At 45.8% G+C, this 19410-nt stretch overlaps 1 protein-coding gene across 5 annotated transcripts in view; it reads right to left on the reverse strand.

Annotated features, from left to right (window-relative positions):
* The window catches only part of ANKS1A (ankyrin repeat and sterile alpha motif domain containing 1A), a 164594-nt gene that overhangs the window by 71671 nt on the left and 73513 nt on the right, over nt 1–19410 (reverse strand). For all 5 annotated transcript variants that reach the window (XM_020888683.2, XM_020888684.2, XM_020888686.2 and 2 more), the window contains 7 exons: nt 13765–14061; nt 12919–12994; nt 12549–12650; nt 12346–12447; nt 10777–10973; nt 7228–7320; nt 2310–2430 (listed from right to left, as the gene is read on the reverse strand). In XM_020888683.2, the coding sequence (XP_020744342.2) occupies nt 2310–2430; nt 7228–7320; nt 10777–10973; nt 12346–12447; nt 12549–12650; nt 12919–12994; nt 13765–14061 (988 nt within the window). The remainder of the gene's footprint in view (nt 1–2309; nt 2431–7227; nt 7321–10776; nt 10974–12345; nt 12448–12548; nt 12651–12918; nt 12995–13764; nt 14062–19410) is intronic.

Below are 19410 nucleotides of genomic sequence, written 5' to 3' on the forward strand. Positions count from 1 at the left end.
ACAGTAGCTTTATTTGCAACTGCCAAAAACTGAAAATGACCCAAATGGCCCTCAACTAGAAAATGGATAAATCGTGGTATATCCATTCAATGGAATACTACTCAGAAACGAAAAGGAACAGATTACTAATACATGCAACAACAAGGATGAGTCCCAGTGAATTACAGTAAGTGAAAGGGCCAGACTCAAAAGGGTACTGGAATATTGTGATTTATAGGAAATATATACTTGGTCATTCAGATGACCAAAATATATTTCTCAATTATATTTGGCCTTTATTCATAGTTCCTGGCTCATATCTCCCAAAACAAAAGAAATTTTCTGATTAAGATATTAATGAAGGTGACTTCTGGATCCTTCCCCAGGGTGGGGGATGGTTGCCAGGGGAACCAGTCATGTGATTAGAGGGTTGAACATTTGGTCCCATCCCCTGATTTCCTGAGGAAGGGAGAAGGGGTCTGAGGTTGAATCAATGCCATTGGAGGATGATTCAGTTAATCATGACTGGGCAATGAAGCCTCCATTAAAACCAAAAAAGACAGCTTTTCGGTCAGTCCCACTTTTTCCAACAGCTCCCAAGCTAGGGAAACCAGAACACTTCTGCATGCCACCAGGCCAGGCTCCAACTCGAGGAGGACAGACGCTCTGTTCACCAGGACCTTGCCCTACGTATCCCTTCATGTGGCTGTTGCTTTGTATCCTTTAATATCCTTTTATGATAAATCGGTAATCTGGTGAGTATATGGGTTGTCCTTAGTTCTGTGAGGCATGAGGCATTTAATCTTTGATTTACAGCCAGTCGGTGAGAAGTCCAGGTAATGACCTGGACTTGGAACTGGCATCCTGAGCTGGAGGGGTCACTGGAGCCCCCAGTGTGTAGCCGGTGAGTCAGAGGCACAGACCCAGGCTTATGATCGGCATCTAAAGTGGAGGGCAGTCTCCTGGGACTGAGCCCTGTATGGTGGAATCTGCTTCTAGCCCTGGGTAGACAGTGTCAGAATCAAGTTGGAGTCTCAGAGACCCCAGTGATGTCAGAGAATTGCTTACTGGTGTGGGAAGCCTACACACACACACACACACACACACACACACACACACAGGAACTGGGTCTGGGAACCCTTTGTAGGTATGTACTACAAGATTCCGTTTATAAAATGTTCTGGAAAAGACAAAAATCGTAGGGACAGACATTGGAGCCAAGACTGTAAGGGAGGGGCAGGACTGACAACAAAGGGACACAGAAGAACCTTCTGGTGAGGAAACCATGCTTTATCTTAATTGTGGTGGCAGCAAACCACTGTATTTGCCAAAACTCACAAAACTATATAAAAGGCTGAATTTTACTGTTTCTGAATAACTTTTTTTTGAAAAAGCTCCAAATGGAAACCATAAAAACAAATCGGAACAAAACTACTATGAAAATAACCACAAACTTTACGCCCTTAAGGAGAAACCTTTTACACAGGACTGTTAGAAATAAGTTCTGCAGTATCAGACACATCCACTCACGTTCTCTTAGCCACCGCTACCCTGACATGCTTCATAGAGGGTACTTTCAAAGACACCACTGCGTCCCCAGCTCTTACCTGCACCCTGGGCTGTCAGAGGATGGAAGGAGGCACTAACAGCACTTGTGAAGGGCCCAGGCTGGCGGGCTACGGGGAGCTGGGAGAGGCCGTGGGGGTGCCTTCACCTGCAGTGGGAACTGCACCACCCTTCTTGTTCTTCCTCAGGAGACAGAGGCCGTCACAAACGCTCCAGTGGGGCTCACCCTGGTGGGGACCGCAAGCACACCACCTGGCCGGTTCTCAGTCCTGCAGCCCTCACCCCTCAGAAAGGAAGCTGGGTTTCGCAGAGGCGATGAAAGTAGGCCAAGGCAACTGAGCATTCCAGTTACCGGGTGGCAGCCAATCACGGGCCCCTCCCCAGGAGCGGCTCGCTCTGAGGTCAGGCCTCAAAGCAGAGTCTGTGCTGTCAGCCTCAACCCAAGGGGAACGACTTGTCAGGCTTGTTCTTCCACCGCAGGAACTTGAGGGTTTGTGATTTGAGACCCCAAATCAATCTGGGCCACAAGGCTGCCAGTCCCCTTCCCTTGGCACTCACCTAGTCCGCCCTGACCTTGTCCTTGCTTCACACGCTCAAAGGTGACAAGGCCACTCCAGTCCGGGGTATTGAAAATGAAAGGCCGTACGTAATACACCCACCATCCAGAATGCCCTGAAACCCAACTCCCCCAGCCCAAGGAGCACCATCATCTCCTTCTGCCCTTCTGGAGCTGTTTCTGCCAGGAGCGGGGGTGGGGGCTCTACCTGCTGTCTTCCCATCCACAGACACCAGCTTCTTCGTCTCTGCCGTCAGCAGCAGCTCATAAGGGTGCTCCTCCTCCTCCTTGGCTGCGCTCCCCTGAATCCAGGGTCTCATGGCCAAGACCTGAGAGAGAAAGCACGTACCTCTCAGGCGGGGGGCTAACACCCAGACGGGTTACGCCAAACAAATTTGAGATTATCGGCTCCTTTCTCTTCAGAGAGGAAGAGAGGAGGGGAAGAGAAGGTAAATAAGTCAAGTGTCACAGGGAATTACAACCGCTCTCCTGGCTACACATCTGGGCCTCAAATCTCAATGGCCTTTGATTAAAACACTTCCCTTTCCTTCCCTCATTTCATCCTTCAAAATGCCATAAATAAAGCCCAAGATCCTCCCCTCCCCTGCCTTGCCCCTTTCTACATGATCTCTTTTCTGTGGATAACACTTTCTGAGTGGTTTTTAGTCACCATGTATCATAAGACCTTCTCTCTCCATGTTTCTTTTCTAATATTTAATACATTCACACAGTACCCCAAAGGCTGGAATCCTTCCCCTCTTCTCAAGAGGGGATCAAAATGATTTCTAACTAACCCTGACTGACATACATTTACTAAGAACAAAGCTGTCTGTAAATCCTCTGTTCTGTGAGCCCTTCTTCATAGGCCCCAGGGTTATAGATGAGGATTTTCCCAAAGCTGGCTTCCTACCACACTTAGGAGTACACAGTCTTAAATCAATTCTACCAATCTCTATTCTGAAGAGAGGCAAGGATGAATTTCAGTGGAGAAAAAGCAGCTCTGTCGCCTGAGAAACCCCTAATCCAGGCAGCCAAGTGTCTCTGATGAAATGACTGGCCAAAGCCGGCCCCAACATCTGCCAACCAGCTTGAGTCAGCTGGGGGCCTGTGGCCACAGCCAGTCTCGGTACCGGAGGAGCCAAGCGTCTTGACACAAGCCAGAAACACGACGGTTCATGCTACAGTCACCCTGAGAGAGAGGATGGAGATCCTTGCTAGAGAGGATAATTCTGGCTCATTGGTCCAAAGAATCCAATGTGTTTCATAGGCAAATTAAATATAATACTGGCTATTACAAAAGCAAACCAAAACACAAAATCTCTGATTGAGGAGTTTGGCTGGAACAAGGGATATATTATGAAGGAGCGGGTGAGAGGGATTCACAAGTCCATCTCACAAACAAGGGGACTCTACACATGAGGCGTTCTGGCGAACCCAGAAACCTCCACCTTTACTGACATGTCCCACGGCTCACTGGAAACAAATCAGCTTTGTGATTCATCAGGATTTGGCTTCTTGGAGGCATAGCTCACAGTGTTACAGCCTAATGAGCTAACAGATTCTAGCAGCCTCAGACTCAATGAGAGACAGCAGCTCCTATCTGCTAACAAGGCTGCCACTCCAAATACAGTGATGGTCCCTTCAAAATTCTGCTGAGCACCGCAGGCACCTCCACTTACTGAGGGCCACCTGACAGCTAAAAACTATTTCATTACAGGGAGCCACGTGCCTGCATCCCTTATTCCTTATACCTCATCATAGGAACACAATTAAGGGAACAAACAGGGGCCATGAAGCAGTTCAGACAGTGTCAACAACACCAGAGGCTTCACAGACAGGAATTTGTGTTTTGCAACCTTACACACCCAGGGCCATCACTTAGGCAGAGCCCTGGAAAGCTGATTCTGTGAGTGTTCTACATGCAGTCAGAGCTCCCACATAGCCCCAGGCGGTCTTCTCTGCAAGGTATTGGACAGCCTCGGTGCCTGGCCTATCAGATCCTTTCTTCCCAAGCAGGACAGGGCTGATGACTTCCATCTGGAAAATCAGACCACTGGACCTGCATTCACTCCCTCCCTGGCTCCTGTGCAGGACAGCCGGAGGCAGAGAACCAGCAATGGCAGAGCTGTGACAGCCACAGCTAGGGAGTGCCTGGTTCCAGCTCGTTCCTTCAGCGAATGACAAAACCCCGTCCCCAGAGGGGTCCCGGGACTTGCTCAAGGTTACACAGAAAGCTTCCAGCAGAGCCAGGGCCAAAAAATCCAGCCCTCCTCCAGATTCTGGGCTGAGGTGGCCTCTGTTTTTTTCTGGGAAGTACTGTTTCTCCACTCAATTCGGAATCCTCTCCCCACTTCAGACGTCTAATGAGGGTCCCCTGCTCAGACCCACACCCACACAATCAGAGGGTGATCTTTCCCTCTGTCCTGGCCTCTGCCAGCTATGGGATTAAAATCTCATGAAAAAGCAATAAACTGCTTTTCTGCAAGTCTCCCTAGTTCCCACTCAAGAAGCCCTGTGTCACAGAGAATATGGCAGTAACTGATTTTCAACAGAAAGGATTCTGCTTTTTACTAAATTACTCCTAATCTTTTTTTCCCCTTTCTTCCAGGGCTTGCAATAAATCAAAACAAACAAACAAAAAAACAACCCCACAAAAAACAAAAATGTATCCTCTGCTCTATGGACAGTGACATTTTTGCTGCAGAGAAGAGCAACTACCAGTCGCCACCTAACTATGGCCATGGGATGGCCCACCCAGGTGTGGGCAGCTTTCTGGGAAGAGATAACGCAACAGCTACAGCTTCCCCTGAACGTTCAGCACATCTAAGCAGAGAGAAAACACTGATCAGTCCAATGCAGTCGGCAGCCCATTTGGTGGGGTGAAAACATCTGAATAGCTGAATATACGTGTGTGTGTATGTTTGATTTTTTTTAAGGCAGTTTCATGATCTGGTCGTTACACTGATCAGCTTTCCTGGAGCCAGGTACACTCAGTTTCTCTTAAAGGCGTCTGTGGATCATCTGACACCTCAGGAATGGGACAAACACCAGGGCAGAGTGTGTGCCGCCTATGATATGAGGTTTGGGGTATCAAAGCTTTGAGTGTATAAGAAATGAAAATGGTGAAGGCCAGAGTCCAAATTTTTTTTAAGTCCACTTTTGGAGACGATCTATCCACTCAAACTACAGTGAGCAGAATCTGTCTGGATCATCAAAAGGATAATGACCCAGACCACATCATCTCTGTATTCATGTACTTATAATCATGTACTTCATGATTCATGTACTTCAGAAGCAAAGCCAGGGTTCTCAGGGTCTTCCAAATGTTGACTATGGTGGTCCAACTGATCCAGAATTCCAGGGTACTGGAATATGTATCTCAGACACAGTTTCCAATTCAGGAGAGTTGCAGGGAGATTTCTCCTCCTACTACTTCTTGATACAGTATTATTGCCAAACTGTATGCCCTAGCAAGTCCTGAGAGAAGAGAAAGTGCTGGTCATCCAGTATTTCTTTAAGAGTCTTCCCCTTATCCTCAGACATCAGAAATTTTACTCCAAGTCCTTATTAAAGAGGCAGCATCAGGCATTTACAGAGACCTAGCCCCGACTGAAGATGCTCTATTATTGCTAGGTTTTTCCTTGTAAAAAGGGAGTAATAAGGCGAACCTCTACATAGAAACACGTAGGGATTTACCACATGCACGTGTATCTGCTGGCAATGTATTATTACCCTGGAGCCTGTAATTCTAGAGACCCCTTAATCAAGACATGATAATAAGTATTTTGTAACTAAGGGATAGAAAAAAATAAGGACAGAATTTGTACCTAGCATGGAAATCAGCCCCTATCTCCAACACTGACTTTTACATTCTTAAAAGGATTTCCTTGTGTTTATACCCATTGTTAAACTGAAGTCATCCTTATGGCTACAGCTGTTTATATTAAATAAAAGAACCTGTCTCACTGGATGGTCCACGGCAGCAAAAAAAAAAGTTAACTCTGACTTCTGGTGACTGAGTAATGAGATTTAATTGATTAATTTGTGGTAGCTGATTTTTAAGTTAAAGAACAATAGGGCACTGAATGAGCTACAAAAGACTATTGAAATTATATAATATTTTGAATAAACAATAAATGTATTCTCTGAATGGTGGGAAGTGTTAAAGGAGCATTAGGAAGATGCAAGATTAAAGAAAATATGATTTTCTTCATATACCTAAGTTAGAAGACCGAACTATTTACCCATGACAACATTTCTTGGTTTAAAAAGTGAACTATTCTTTTCAAATAGCCTCCTTTGATGTCCCCTACCTATCCCCTGACTTCTATTTTTCCTCTAGTTAGGTTTTCATGACATTTTCCATGTTTCCCCAGGTATTAGATTCTTCATGTGAAACAAAAAGGGAAAATGCAAAAACAGAAATAAGACCTTTGGGTCAGAAGCAAAGCTTGCTAATCTGGGCCTTCCTTGGTGGCTCAGTAGCAAAGAATCCACCTGCCAATGCATGGGACACGGGTTCAATCCCTAGTCTGGGACGATCCCACATGCCATGCAACTAAGCCTGTGCTCTAGAGCCATGAGCCACTACAACTGAAGCCCACGCGCCTAGAGTCCATGCTCTGAAACAAGAGAAACCACTACAAAGAGAAGCATGCCCACTGCAGGTAGAGGGGAGCCCCTGCTTGCTGCGACTGGGGGCCCGTGCACAGCAGTGAAGACCCAGGGCAGTCATAAATAAATAATTTTTTTTTTAAAGCTTGCTAATCTGACCCAGTGTAGAGAACAGTGATTGGGGGTATGCTACACTTTGTATGAAAAGACAACACAGGTACAAAAGCCAAAAGAGAGGCTGTTGAGCCTAATGGAGCCAGGAGGAGATGTGCATGTTTGGCTTTCCATGTGGCATGGCCTGCCTGCTAGACAGCCCTGGTAAAATTCCTTGCTTAGTACTTTTGGGTGAGTTTGAAAGGTCTTGTTCTGGATTATTGATACACACAACAGAAGTTTACTAATCCAAAGAGGTGAAAAGAAAATGAGATAGCAAAGTCTTCTTTAAGTACACACTGGATGCACTTAGCAAAAAATCCTATTTCAGTGATGGAAATAAACCCTCAACTCTCTACCTCAGAAGTTGTCAAGGGAAAATACTTCTTATCTATGTGGTCTTCTTCCTCTTCATCAGGTGGTGGTTTTGCTGGAGGTGGAGGACGTTCCCTCTGTAGAAAAGAAAAATAAGTATTTACTATCTCTTTTTTTTGAGAACCTAACTTTTTTGGTTTACTCTTATCTTAGCCTTTGGGAATAAAAAAGAATAATGTACAGAATTCCCCTGACAGACTAAACTCAAGGTTTAATATCTGAACAGATGGAGAACTCTACACACACACACACACAATTCAATTACCATTGCTTTTTTTTTTTTCATCTTTATAGCAGAGATTACAAATATGTCTGTCATATCCTTGGCCACACTGAGAAATATCAGCACTACAAACACACAACTGCCTCATCAGAAAATGTCCTTCATGATACCAGTACACAAACTGCAGTATAGGAAAACCGGTGGCTCAACTTCCAATCTACTAGAGAAGAGGAAACAGTAAATCAAAAGAATCAACTTGTCAGAGTTCTAACAAACCAAAGTTATTAAGGAAATAATGAGGAAAGCCATCTAGGACAAAATCATCAATTCCTGTTCAAAGTGGAAGTGCTAGTCGCTCAGTCATGTCTGACTCTCTGCAACCACATGGACTTGTAGCCTACCAGGCTCCTCCGTCCATGGAATTCTCCAGGCAAGAGTATTGGAGAGGGTCGCCATTCCTTTCTCCAGGGGATCTTTCTACCCCAGGGTTCAAACCCAGGTCACCTGCATTATAGGCAAATTCTTCACCATCTGAGCCACCAAACTTAATGCTACTCCTATTTATTAGCAGAGCTCAGAACTGGTCTCTTATCCTTGGTCACTTCCTTCAGTGAGTCTTATTATGTATCATTAGCACAGGAAAATCCTATTTCATCTCAGCCCATTTAAAAAAAGGAAGAGTTGTCAGTTATCTGCCCTCACAGGGGTTGGCCAGCTTTTTCTTAAAGGGCTACACAGTAATTATTTAGGCTTTGTGGTCAGCTCTGCCAAGGGGACGTCTAAGCAGCCATAGAGGATATGTAAATGAGTGGGTGTGGTTATGTTCCAAATACAACTTTATTCACAAAAACAGGCAGCTGTTTGTGGGCCTCAGTTCACCAGTCTCTATCCTCGAGCAAGAAACTCACTTAAGAAGGGATTGTCAAGATCACGGTAAACAGTTTCAGGAACACACTGAATGATCTTTGGTGAAAGAAAGCCAAAGAGAGTTCTGCCATTGTCCCTGCTCGATCCTCAGCATCTTCATATCCTGAAGTCCTATTCATTCCTGAGAGCTCATGTTCCTACAGCAAAGGGAGCTGGCCTGCAGCCCCTTCCTTGGCTTGTAGGTTAGCTCACTGTGTTGCTAGAACAAGAGTATTCCTAAATATCTGGGTGGAGGTGAATGTTGAATTAAGTGACAGCCTCCAAGAAACCTGCAAGGAAAGACACTTCTCCCGTTTTAGGAGCTGCCGTGTCAGTTAGCGCTCGGCATCTGTGATCCCTCTGTTAAACACACTTTACTGGCTGGTATTATATCTTGATAATCTGGTCATTCCCATAGTCCCTGCCACCAGATGGGTGCCCAGTGGCAACAACTCCAATGTGGTCAAGCCAAGTAAAGCTATTTAGGTCGAATTTCCCACTAAGTCCACTTTCCCCCGCTTCTTGCTCCAGAAGCACAGGGACAAACCTGGTCCCAGTGACCTTGTAAGGAGGGGAATGGCAAAAGGAGCAGGCGCATAATCTCACTAGTTATTCAACCAAAGGACACAATAACTCAGGAAAACCAGAATGAAGCATAATAAAAAATGACTCATCCTAGATGCCTTTTCAAGGCAAGAGAAGCCTAGAAAGAACAGTATGAAAGGTTTCTATGGAAGTGGTGATCACCAGGGACCCTGGAAGGAAAGAAAAGCATGAGTCTCTCTTTTCTACCATGAAAACTTTGGCCGAGGGGCCTGGGACTACAAAGCTGACTCATACATAACTATCCGCTGTGCTTACAAGATGGGGAACAGTCCCTTGGCCACAGTTAATTATCAAGGGCCAGGAAGGCAGCACAGCCACAACATCCTCAAGTGAACCTGGTAAAGCAGGCGCCCCAGGATGCATCAGTCTCTACTCAGCAGGACCGCGGGAGGCTAGATTCCCAGAGTGGGATGAACAAAGAGCCCATCTAAGTCAGTGGCTAAGCCCACAGGAACGGGGTCAGTCAAAGCTGACTCAGCAACCCTGTGTTCTTGCAAAGCTCCCAGCTCCCTCTAATGGGCATCACCGGTAAGTGCCTCAGATGGCAGCGTCTTCCTCCACAGGTTGGATTGGCCTATTTGTACCTAACAGTGAGAGAAGTGAGAAAACAAACAAAAGCAAAGTAGCTCTGTCTGCAGAAGCACCTTGTGAGTGGTGCCTGGCATACATGCTCGCTGTCGCCACTGACAACGAGTTTATCACACTCCCTGGTAACACCCACTCTGGGGGTGCTGTCACAAGGTTGGAAGGCCTTTCCAAAATCCATACGGAAATGCTGGGATGGGGCAGGGTCAGAAGTCTAACAAAAGAGAACACCAAACCATCTGGCCATCCCTAGGGCACTGATGAAATGCCCAAGGATCACCAGGCAGCCAAAGGATCATCAAAATGGTCATAAGCCAGATTCTCACCAAAGGGAAGGGCCAGCCTCTCAAAACAGGAAGATGTAATACACACCTGAAAATATGCCCCAAGGTGAGACTATTACTGGAATCCTGCTACAGCAATGCCTGTTTATGAGAAGCACAATGCTCAAAACCTCAAACTGCGGTGCTGCCGGTGCAGAGAAGGGCCATGGGACCACTGATTCAGGCCTAGACTCACAGTAAAGCTCCAAGGGAGACAATGGGGGTAAGGAGTCTGGAGAACAATGTACAAGGCTAGAAGGAGAAGCAAGTACTAGAGAAAGAGTCAGTCAGATGGGAAGGCTGATCTTTTGAGGGAAAAATTCAGAGTTGTCCTCCTTCCACCATTTCAAAGCCTGGAGGGTTATAACTATGAGAAAAATGGGAGTGCATATCCTAACATATCTACATCTGCTTAAGCCTTGCTATGACCCTGCTGAACACAGACTGTCCAAATCCAAGCGGATAACTTTTCAAGGGCAAATGGAAGGTCAACATGTACTCAGGGCAGACAGGAAGTTATTTAGTGAGCTCTTTCATCGATGGACCTGCTCTCTGGAAAGAAACAAACAATACATAGCAAAGACCCCAAACACAGAAGCAGCGCTGAGCCTAACACAAATAAAATGCTTCAATTTGCTCTAACGACAACCAAGTAACAGAAAGATGCCAACAGGTTATACTGAAACCGAAAAACTAAAATTATCCCTCAACATGATCTGCATAGTTAGACCACACTAAGCAAAGAGGAAGACAGGTGGAGGGGGAACCCCCAGGAGAACGGGGGGTGGGGGCGGACCAGGCCTCTGAGACACTGCTGGCACTGGGGGCCACACTTCCCTTCCCCTGTTACCCAGCAGAGCAGAGGTGACAGCAGAACCCCAGCCACATACAGGCCTCACTCCAGCAGCTTTCCCTCCGGCCGCCTCAGCCTCCCTGCTCACAGAGTCCCGGTCAGACGAGCGTCCGCTGGCCGTGCTGTCCAGGGACTGGCAGGAGACAGCGTTGTACAGTGCCTCATAGGGACCCTCCTCTTCCGTGCTGGTGTTAAAATCGATGATCAGTTCAGTCACTGCTTTCTCCAGGTCACCTAAAGAGGGGTGGGAAGGCAAGAGAATCGGTGAGGAGGGCACAGTCTCGGACTTCCCACCACGGCAACAAGCCAAAGCCCCTCCAGTCACCTGAACTTGACCAGCGTTAACCCAGAGCGGGAAAATAAATTACGGCTCTCTCTATGGACAAGACTAAATACAGAGTTTCATCTGCACTATGTACTCTAAGAACTGAACAAAATTTTCTCTAGTTCAAGATGGAACATTTGACATCAATGAAGGACATCTCCCAAGACTATTGTAAATTCCGAAATACCTCAATATGACAGCATGAACTTACATCAGAAAATATAGCAAAGTACAACTGAAAAAACTTCAGTAATCCCTTTAAGTTCTTAACAAGAACTTCCATGTGCTCAAGCAAAACAGGGGATGGTGAAGTCTCTCTGAGATGGGGATGCTATGTGGCTGTGAGACTCACTTGCTAGGTAGCTACAAACCTCAGGGTACCTGAGATCCAAATGTGTGACTCTGTCTGCAAAGGAACCAGGGATCTGGTTATAGACCGGGGATCTCTGGGTCACTTGCAAAGAGTCAAAACTGTAACTGTAAAATCCTTGAAAGCTAAGAGCTTAGTGAACTACTAATCCCATTACCAGCAGATTATGAGGTCAAGAAAAACAATGTGACTGGGGAGGAGAGCAGGGACTCCACGGGAAAGACAGGCTTGGGAAGCCCTGAACCCTTGTATCTCTGCACTCTGAAAAATCTTTCCTTTTTTAGTATGTGGCTTTGCTCTGTTTCTCTAGCCTTCCTCATTATGATCTGAATCTGGGAGAGGTGTCAGCCTGTGTTCTGTCTTTGTCATCCATCGGACCTAGGATCCAAAAGGGCTGTTCAATCAATCTGAAGAGGTGGATCCTGGCTAATGATGGAGAGGCTGGACTGCCCATGTGAGCACCCAGACCACATTTGTTAGACAAATGATACATTACTAAAACCTGCCATACATAGCTACCAACCAGATGACACTTATTAAATATTTACTATGGGACAGCTACATTCAAGGCACCACAGTGTATGCTGGGGGGATAAAAAAAGGTTTCACTGAGACTTGAGTTCATCCTGAGATCATCCTGTCTGTCACACATCCCAGGACAGCTCCCATGGAGCCAACTCTAAAAGTAGAGAATAAAGTGTGAAAGAAGACGTCCATAGTTAAGGCCTAAGCTTTGCCCAAGAAAGCTTCATACAGTAGCTGAAAGAAAATGAATTTGAATATGAACTTAAGTACTCCCAATCCCCCAAATTATAATTTAAATGAAGGTTTTTCCATTCTGCCAAAGAACGTTCAATATTCAACCTTTTTCGAGCTGAGACCCCCCTGCAGGCAGAGAAGGGCTGACTCACCCTGAGACTTCTGGGATATCGAGTCCAGGTTGGAGATGAGAGGTGGCTGGGGTGTAAGGGTTTTGTCTACCTCTTTTGCACTTCTTTTTCCAGTCATGTGATCTACATGGAAAGACCAAAAAAAAAAAAGCTGTACCAAATACCAATGTCTTGGTTCACCCAGCTGGTCCTCCAGTCGGCCAGGCAGGGAGATGGACCCATACCTTCGATAAGTGCCGCTATCTGCTGGCTCTTCTGAGACGGCAGCTCCCGGACGGTGTCCAGTGCGGTCAGTCCACGGTTATCCTTTATGTTGACATCAATTCCTAGAAAGGCACACCAGGTGGACCAGGGGAGTGAGGATTTTCAAGCGAGGGTCAAACTCCAGGACACCTAATGCTCCCAAGAGGCACAACCAACATTTTCATCCAAAGCCATTTTATCCAGCTATTCAAGAACAATTCGTACATTTGCAATCAAGATATACACATTGGGTTCAAAGGCAGCCAGCAAAAATTCCCCTCTGGAGATCCTGTTGGGCAGCGATCCCCACCCTGGCATGCTGTGTAGACAAGAGCACTGCCGACCTCTCACCTGCAGCCAGCAGGATTTGCACCACATCGGTCTTGCCAAACAAAGCAGCCTCATGCAAAGCACTGCCCTTCTCCGTCTGGAAAGCAAACGAGAGCGCAGAGCAGGATGTCATCAGACAGTGACTCAGGTTTGGCGGGGCTTCACATGACAAACGGGACACAGACGAGAAGGGACAGGAAAATAAAATAAACCACACGAAGTCCTCTGTCATTATCTTTCCCACTTTTTGGGTCTGGATTCCAAAACCACAATCGTGGCCCACACTTGGTAGAGGGTGTTTGATGTGCCACCAGGAGGCCACACATGAATAACTGCATGGTCACCCTCAGAGCCACCCACAGGTGACACTCCTCAAAACCCCACCTTCCTGGGGGGGAGAAATGATGAGAAGAAAAGGACAAGGGGGTGAAAACGCTTAACTTCCATTGTGGTCTAGTGGCTGCCAAGCCTAAGGAACGGCCGTCCTGAGGGAGAAAGCTACCAGCAAAGGGGAAGGCTGTGTCCTGCCGGCAACACCAAGATGATGGGACTTTGGAGGTGCGAATGGTGGCAGCGGGAGCACAGATAGAGGAAGATAACGAAAGCTTTCTAATTTCAAGAGGGCGTCCATAAGCACATCTTTTCAGGGTATAACGCCATGTATTACCCCTGAAAAGAAACGAAAAATAACAGACTCACTGGAGGAGTGTGTCTCTAAAGTTTCGTGTTACAATGAGTCAGCGGCTGGAAGCATCTGACAAGATGATGTGAACCGTGCTAAACAGGAACACAGCCCAGCAGCACGGAGCTCGTGCCTTCTCCGACAGGACTCAGTCCCTGGGCCCGGGAGGCCGTGCGCCCCGCTACCTGGTAGCTGCTGTCCATGCCGGCGTCCAGGAGGACCTGCACCACGGCCTTGTGGCCATTCCTCGCCGCCAGGTGTAGAGGGGTGTGCTTCTTAGTGTTGCAGCTCAGGAGGTTGGGGTGTGCGTTAAGGAGCATCTTCACCACCTCCAGCCTCCCGTAGAGTGCGGCCAGGTCCAGAGGTGTCTCGAACTTGTTGTTGCGCATGGTGGGGTCAGTCAGCTCCTCTAAGAGGACCTTCACCACCTCCGTGTGGCCGTACTGCGCTGCGCAGTGCAGGGCCGTCTCGTTGTCATTGTTCTAAAGAGTTAACAGGCGGGTGACCATCAGAAAGGTGACTGGCAGGCAGATGGGCACACACTGGGATAATCACGTGTAAAACCATTGAAATTTAAATGAGAAAAATAGCAGTAATACTCAGGGACTAGTAGAACTATGTCAGAATCCAGACAGACTCTGCTGTTAGCAGGCCATGTGCTCTGATCAGCCTCAGTTACTGCCAGAGGGGAGCAGTCGGCTCCTTCGCCTTTGCAGTCTCCTCTAGGCCACATGGACACGTCTCCAGACGGCATGGAGAGCCACCTTGGGAGCACGGCACGCCGCGGGGAGCAGTCCTGGCACAGATGAACGCCCGTGATATCACTGCCATTGACTCATTTTAAACTTCAACTGGTTTTACAATTTCTATCAAGCCAACCCCGTGGTCCTGATTTTGGATCTATTAACCATCCATTGCCTCGCACACAAGCTTTTTGGAAAGGGCTTGTCATCTGCATAGCTTCTTACATGCAAATCAATCGGCCAACAATGAAAGTAGCAGAGCAGAGCACCCAAGATCACTTTCAACATATCAGCCAACAGCCACTGCCAAGGGACGGAGGTGCCTGAGCGCAGAGACACGTAGGACCCGAAGGCTGCCCTGAGCCTGCTCCAGAATACTGCCCCAATCACCACATGCAGGATCTGCAGCTGTGCAGGGAAGGGTTTCTTAGGTAAGAAAGATACAATCAGACACTGGAATATTTTGTGTGAGAGGTGCAAAATATTCAAGACTGGAACGCTGCCATTAATTCAAATTCACAGCCCCATGGTCCTCTGATGCCAATTTTGTTTCAGACTAAAGGCAGAACCTGAGATAAAACAGGACAAGTTTGTGCTTTATCAACCATCAGAAGCAAAATGTTAATCATTGCTCTTTCTTTTACTACTATTGACAATGTATAACTGTAGACAGAGAGAAATTTCCATGACCTCTCCTTTTTTAGAGGCATGAGCGAAAATGATAATTCTCTCACAGGATTTTGAGATTCCTGAATTTATCCAGGAGACTTCTGCCATTTGGGGGAAACAAAGCTTCCAGGGGTGTGTGTCCTTCACATCAATATAATGCACCTTTCAGTGGTCAAAAGGTAAAAATTAAATGTTTCCACAAAAGCTTTAAATCTATTAATATATTCAAAGTAATAAACTAGAAGTTACCCAAACATGCATGCAATTCCATCTGCTTTTGATCTGGCATTTTACTGCATCATTTTTTCCAGCTACTCCAAGTGTATTAGAAAGATCCAGAGCTACTAGGAGCAGGGCCCCCAAAGGCCAGAATGACAGCAAAGAAATTTTTAAAAATGAAACAAGGACAGAAAGGGTGGTAGCAGGAGCCACATGCAAAGATAAATGCACACAGATAAACACAGGGAGCAGCACTGAGCTCCAACATGGCTCTAGGAGAGCGGCCGCTGAGAAGGTACAGACAAGACTTCTCTGGCCACAGAATACAGCCAGTTAGCAACGGTCTCCTGTGATACAATTGGGTCCAGGGGGTCAATTCCATGTCAACACAGAAGTCTAGAGAGCAGGAGAAACGCTGGGCCAGAGGTAAATCCTTGGGGCTCCTGTATCAAACACACCATTCAGGCCACCCATGCGCCCATTTCCTATTAGGCTATGGCATGAATAAAACTTAGAGCTGTCACTTCACTTGCTAATGAGAAGCAAGGACAGCTACAGCAAAGAAAACTCATAGGAGCTTCCTGTACAGGGATCCTGGGGCAGAGCTGCGACCTGAGGAAGTTTAAAAGGACTCTCCGCGGTTTAGATCTCAAGATTAGCATGACAGCAAGGGCCAAGAAACTCAGCTTATTATTAAAACTCCAGTCCAGAAAAACTCATTTACTCTAAAGTAGACACTGCTGTCTCTTTTATATCCAAGTTGTCACTCAACAACCAGAATAATCTGTAAAAAGTATGTCATTAGGGCCTGAAGAACCATAAAACTCTGAACTATCTGGCGGAGGGGGAAAGAAGCCTTCCGGGTTTCTGCAGAACTAAAGCAGCCACCGCAAAGCTGTCTCACTAAAGGCCCAGTCTTGATCCCCACCAGGCAAACTGTCTCGCCTGTCTATGTTAAAAATGGCCTAACCACAACTCTGCAGTTTATTTTCAGAGTGTAGGAAGCATCTTGTTTATGCTTCAGTCTTGCCAGAAATGGTCTGGTAACAACAGTACTCTTGAGTTTACGTCTGTGGTGACCACATATCTTGACTATTGAATATGGGCCATACCACTTCCCCTTGGAGCCTGACAATTTTCAGGGCAAGAAGTCACTAAGTTTTGGACTCATGGACCCACAAAAAGGGGCAGGGGGGACTCCAAGGAGGGTACAGACTCCCAACCACCTGGAATCTTTCTTTTTCACACCTTTCAAGCCACACCTTGGGTGGACCTCCCAAGAAATCTGGACTAAGCAAGGGGACAGAGATGAAATACCCAAATTTTCCCCCAAAGGCTTTGCACAAACTCTCCATTCTTGTTTATCTTGAAGTCCACATTCATTTTTTCCTTGCTAGGTCATTACTTAAAAAAATCTCAGTACCCTTTACACCTGGAGACCCCACTCAATGCATAAATCCATTACTTATGTGCTTTACACACACACACACACACACACACACACATGCACAATACAAGCAGTAGAAAACCATCTAGAAACATTTTCATGGCCTCTTCTCTCTGGGAACTATTCAAAACCATCACCTCTCAGTCCTTGGATCATAGTCCAACTGCACTCTTGGCCACTGATGATAGATCTAAGTTAGAGACACTGGGGCTACAGCTCTTGGTCTCACGATGGTACAGGCCCTGGAAATATACCCACATTGTAACAAAAGGATGAAGTGAGTCTATGGAGGTTTAGAAGACAGGGGAAAAGTATGAGGACAAAGTCCATCATGTGGACCACATGGAAGAGGAGTCAGACTTACTCTGCAAAGCTCTTAAGGCACTACTCTGACCAACAGATGGAAGGTTTAGGAAAACAGACATCAACAAGCACAAAAGCCCCAAATCAATGGAATCCAAAAGGAGGCTTCCAAGAGTGATTCTGTTTACTACGAAGAGAAACAAATAAGGCCCACTTTTTAGATGAGAAAAGAGAAATCCTGTGGAAAGTTAGCCTAGATCAGTGGTTCTTAAATAAGCTTTGTTTTAGAATTACATGAAAGCTTAAAGGGAAGTAATCCTGAGCCCCACTCCAGGACTGCCAAGGTAGCACCTTGAGAGTGAAGCCCAGGAAAACTATTATTAAACAGGTTACCAACCTAGCAGACACCAAATTAACCAGGCAATCATTCATTATGATCAAGAACAAAACAAACTGACATCATGTGCCCTGTGGTGTGATGCACTAGAAAGGAAGGACAGAACATTACTCTGTGGTGTTACTGCCAAGAATGTACAAGCTGAACCTAAGCATGAGGAACTATCAGCCAAATTCAAAGTGACGGACAGCCTACAAAACTACTGGCCTGTACTCTTCAAAAAATGTCAATGTCATGAATGACTAGAAAAGGTTGAGGACAACTGTTCCAGATTATGTATGATCCTAGACTGTATCTTGGACCAGAAAAAGAAGTCACCCTAAAGGACATTATTGAGACACTTGGTGAAATCCAAGCATTGATTTCATATTAAATAATGGTATTGTATCAATGCTGAATTTTCTGAATTTGATAACTGTATTCTGGTTATATCAAGTGAATGTCCTTATTCTTAGAGGAGATACATGCTGAAGAATTTGGGATTAAAGGGTCATGAAATCTATGACTTAATTTCAAATGGAAGCTGGAAGTGAAGTCACTCAGTCGTGTCCAACTGTTTGCGACCCCCAGATTGTAGCCTACCAGGCTCCTCCATCCATGGGATTTTCCAGGCAAGAATACTGGAGTGGGTTGCCATTTCCTTCTCCAGGAGATCTTCCCAACCCAGGGAATCTCAAATAATTCATCAACTACAACAATTACATACACACACACACACACACACACACACACGAGAGCACAAGAGTGTGCACACGAGAAGAAAGATGGTGTAAGCACGCACAATATCAAAAAGTGTCAACAATTGGTGAATCTAGCAGAAGAGTATAATGCAGTTCACTGAATTATTCTCGTGACTTTTTTGTACACTAGAAATTTTTTCAAAATAAAAGAATGTTATAAAAGCTTGCTGGTGATTCTGATGCAGCCAGACAAGCTGATGAATTGCTGGAGACAACTGGTCTAGAGAATGTCCAGATCTCTTCCAGCTCTAAAACTGTGGATTACTTTTAAGTGTCTGGAAAAAACCAGATCTTCCATAAAATTAATTTGACTACTGCTCATCTTATGCTATTTAGACTAAGTCAAAACTGTCTTAAAAGGGAGAAAGTAAACAATTTTAATAGTTTACCCTTCACTAAGGACGACATACATTTGGACTGGTTTATGTTGACTTGCCAAAACAGGAAAGGTTCTGTAGAGTGAAAAGAAGATAAAACCTCATGAAAACTACCTCTGCTCCCAGGATGGGCATCTACAACTTCTTATGTCTACAGGTGCCTGACAGGACTCAGCATACAAATGTACTTTAGCAAAAACAATTCTTAGACACTCCAGGTCAATAAAAACCCACTGAGTCAGGAATAAAACCTAGGGAGGTTAGAATCTTATCAACCTGAGAAGAGTCTGCATTTATCCTTTAATGGAGTTTACAGTTTGGCCTCTGAGGGGTTGGTGGGTAGGGTAGAGGCCAAGGGTAACACAGCCGGCCCCTCCCATCCACCCTCCCATCCTCCGAGTTCTTCATCGGAGAAGTCAACCAACCATGGGTCAAAAATATTCAGGGCAGGGAGGGAGTCCAGAAAGTTCTAAAAAGCAAAACTTTAATTTCCCACATGGCAACTAGTCTTTTTTCAGCCACACCCCGCAGCACATGGGATCTTTGTTCCCCAACTGGGGACCGACCCACACCCCTTGCATTGGAAAGGCAGAGTCTTAGCCACTGGACTGCTAGCAAAGTCCTCATGTGGCAGCTATTTATACAGCACTTATAGCATATTACTGTATTACGTTGTACTGTTAGGTATTATAAGTAATCTAGAGAGGATTTAAGGTGTACAGGACAGAAGTAGGTTACATGCAGACACTACACTGCTTTATTATAAGGACTTGAGTACAGTATCCTCACAGGTCCTAGAACCAACATCCTCATGAATACTGAGGGAAGATTATTTCCAAAAAGAGAAGTAAGTTCTTATTCCATTTAGACTAAGTTTCTTTTATGTGTGTAAAATCAAGGAATAGGAAAATCTGCTTTTAAGAACCAAAGTCATAC

The sequence above is a fragment of the Odocoileus virginianus genome, chromosome 27 (assembly GCF_023699985.2).
Source record: "Odocoileus virginianus isolate 20LAN1187 ecotype Illinois chromosome 27, Ovbor_1.2, whole genome shotgun sequence".
Lineage (NCBI taxonomy): Eukaryota > Metazoa > Chordata > Mammalia > Artiodactyla > Cervidae > Odocoileus > Odocoileus virginianus.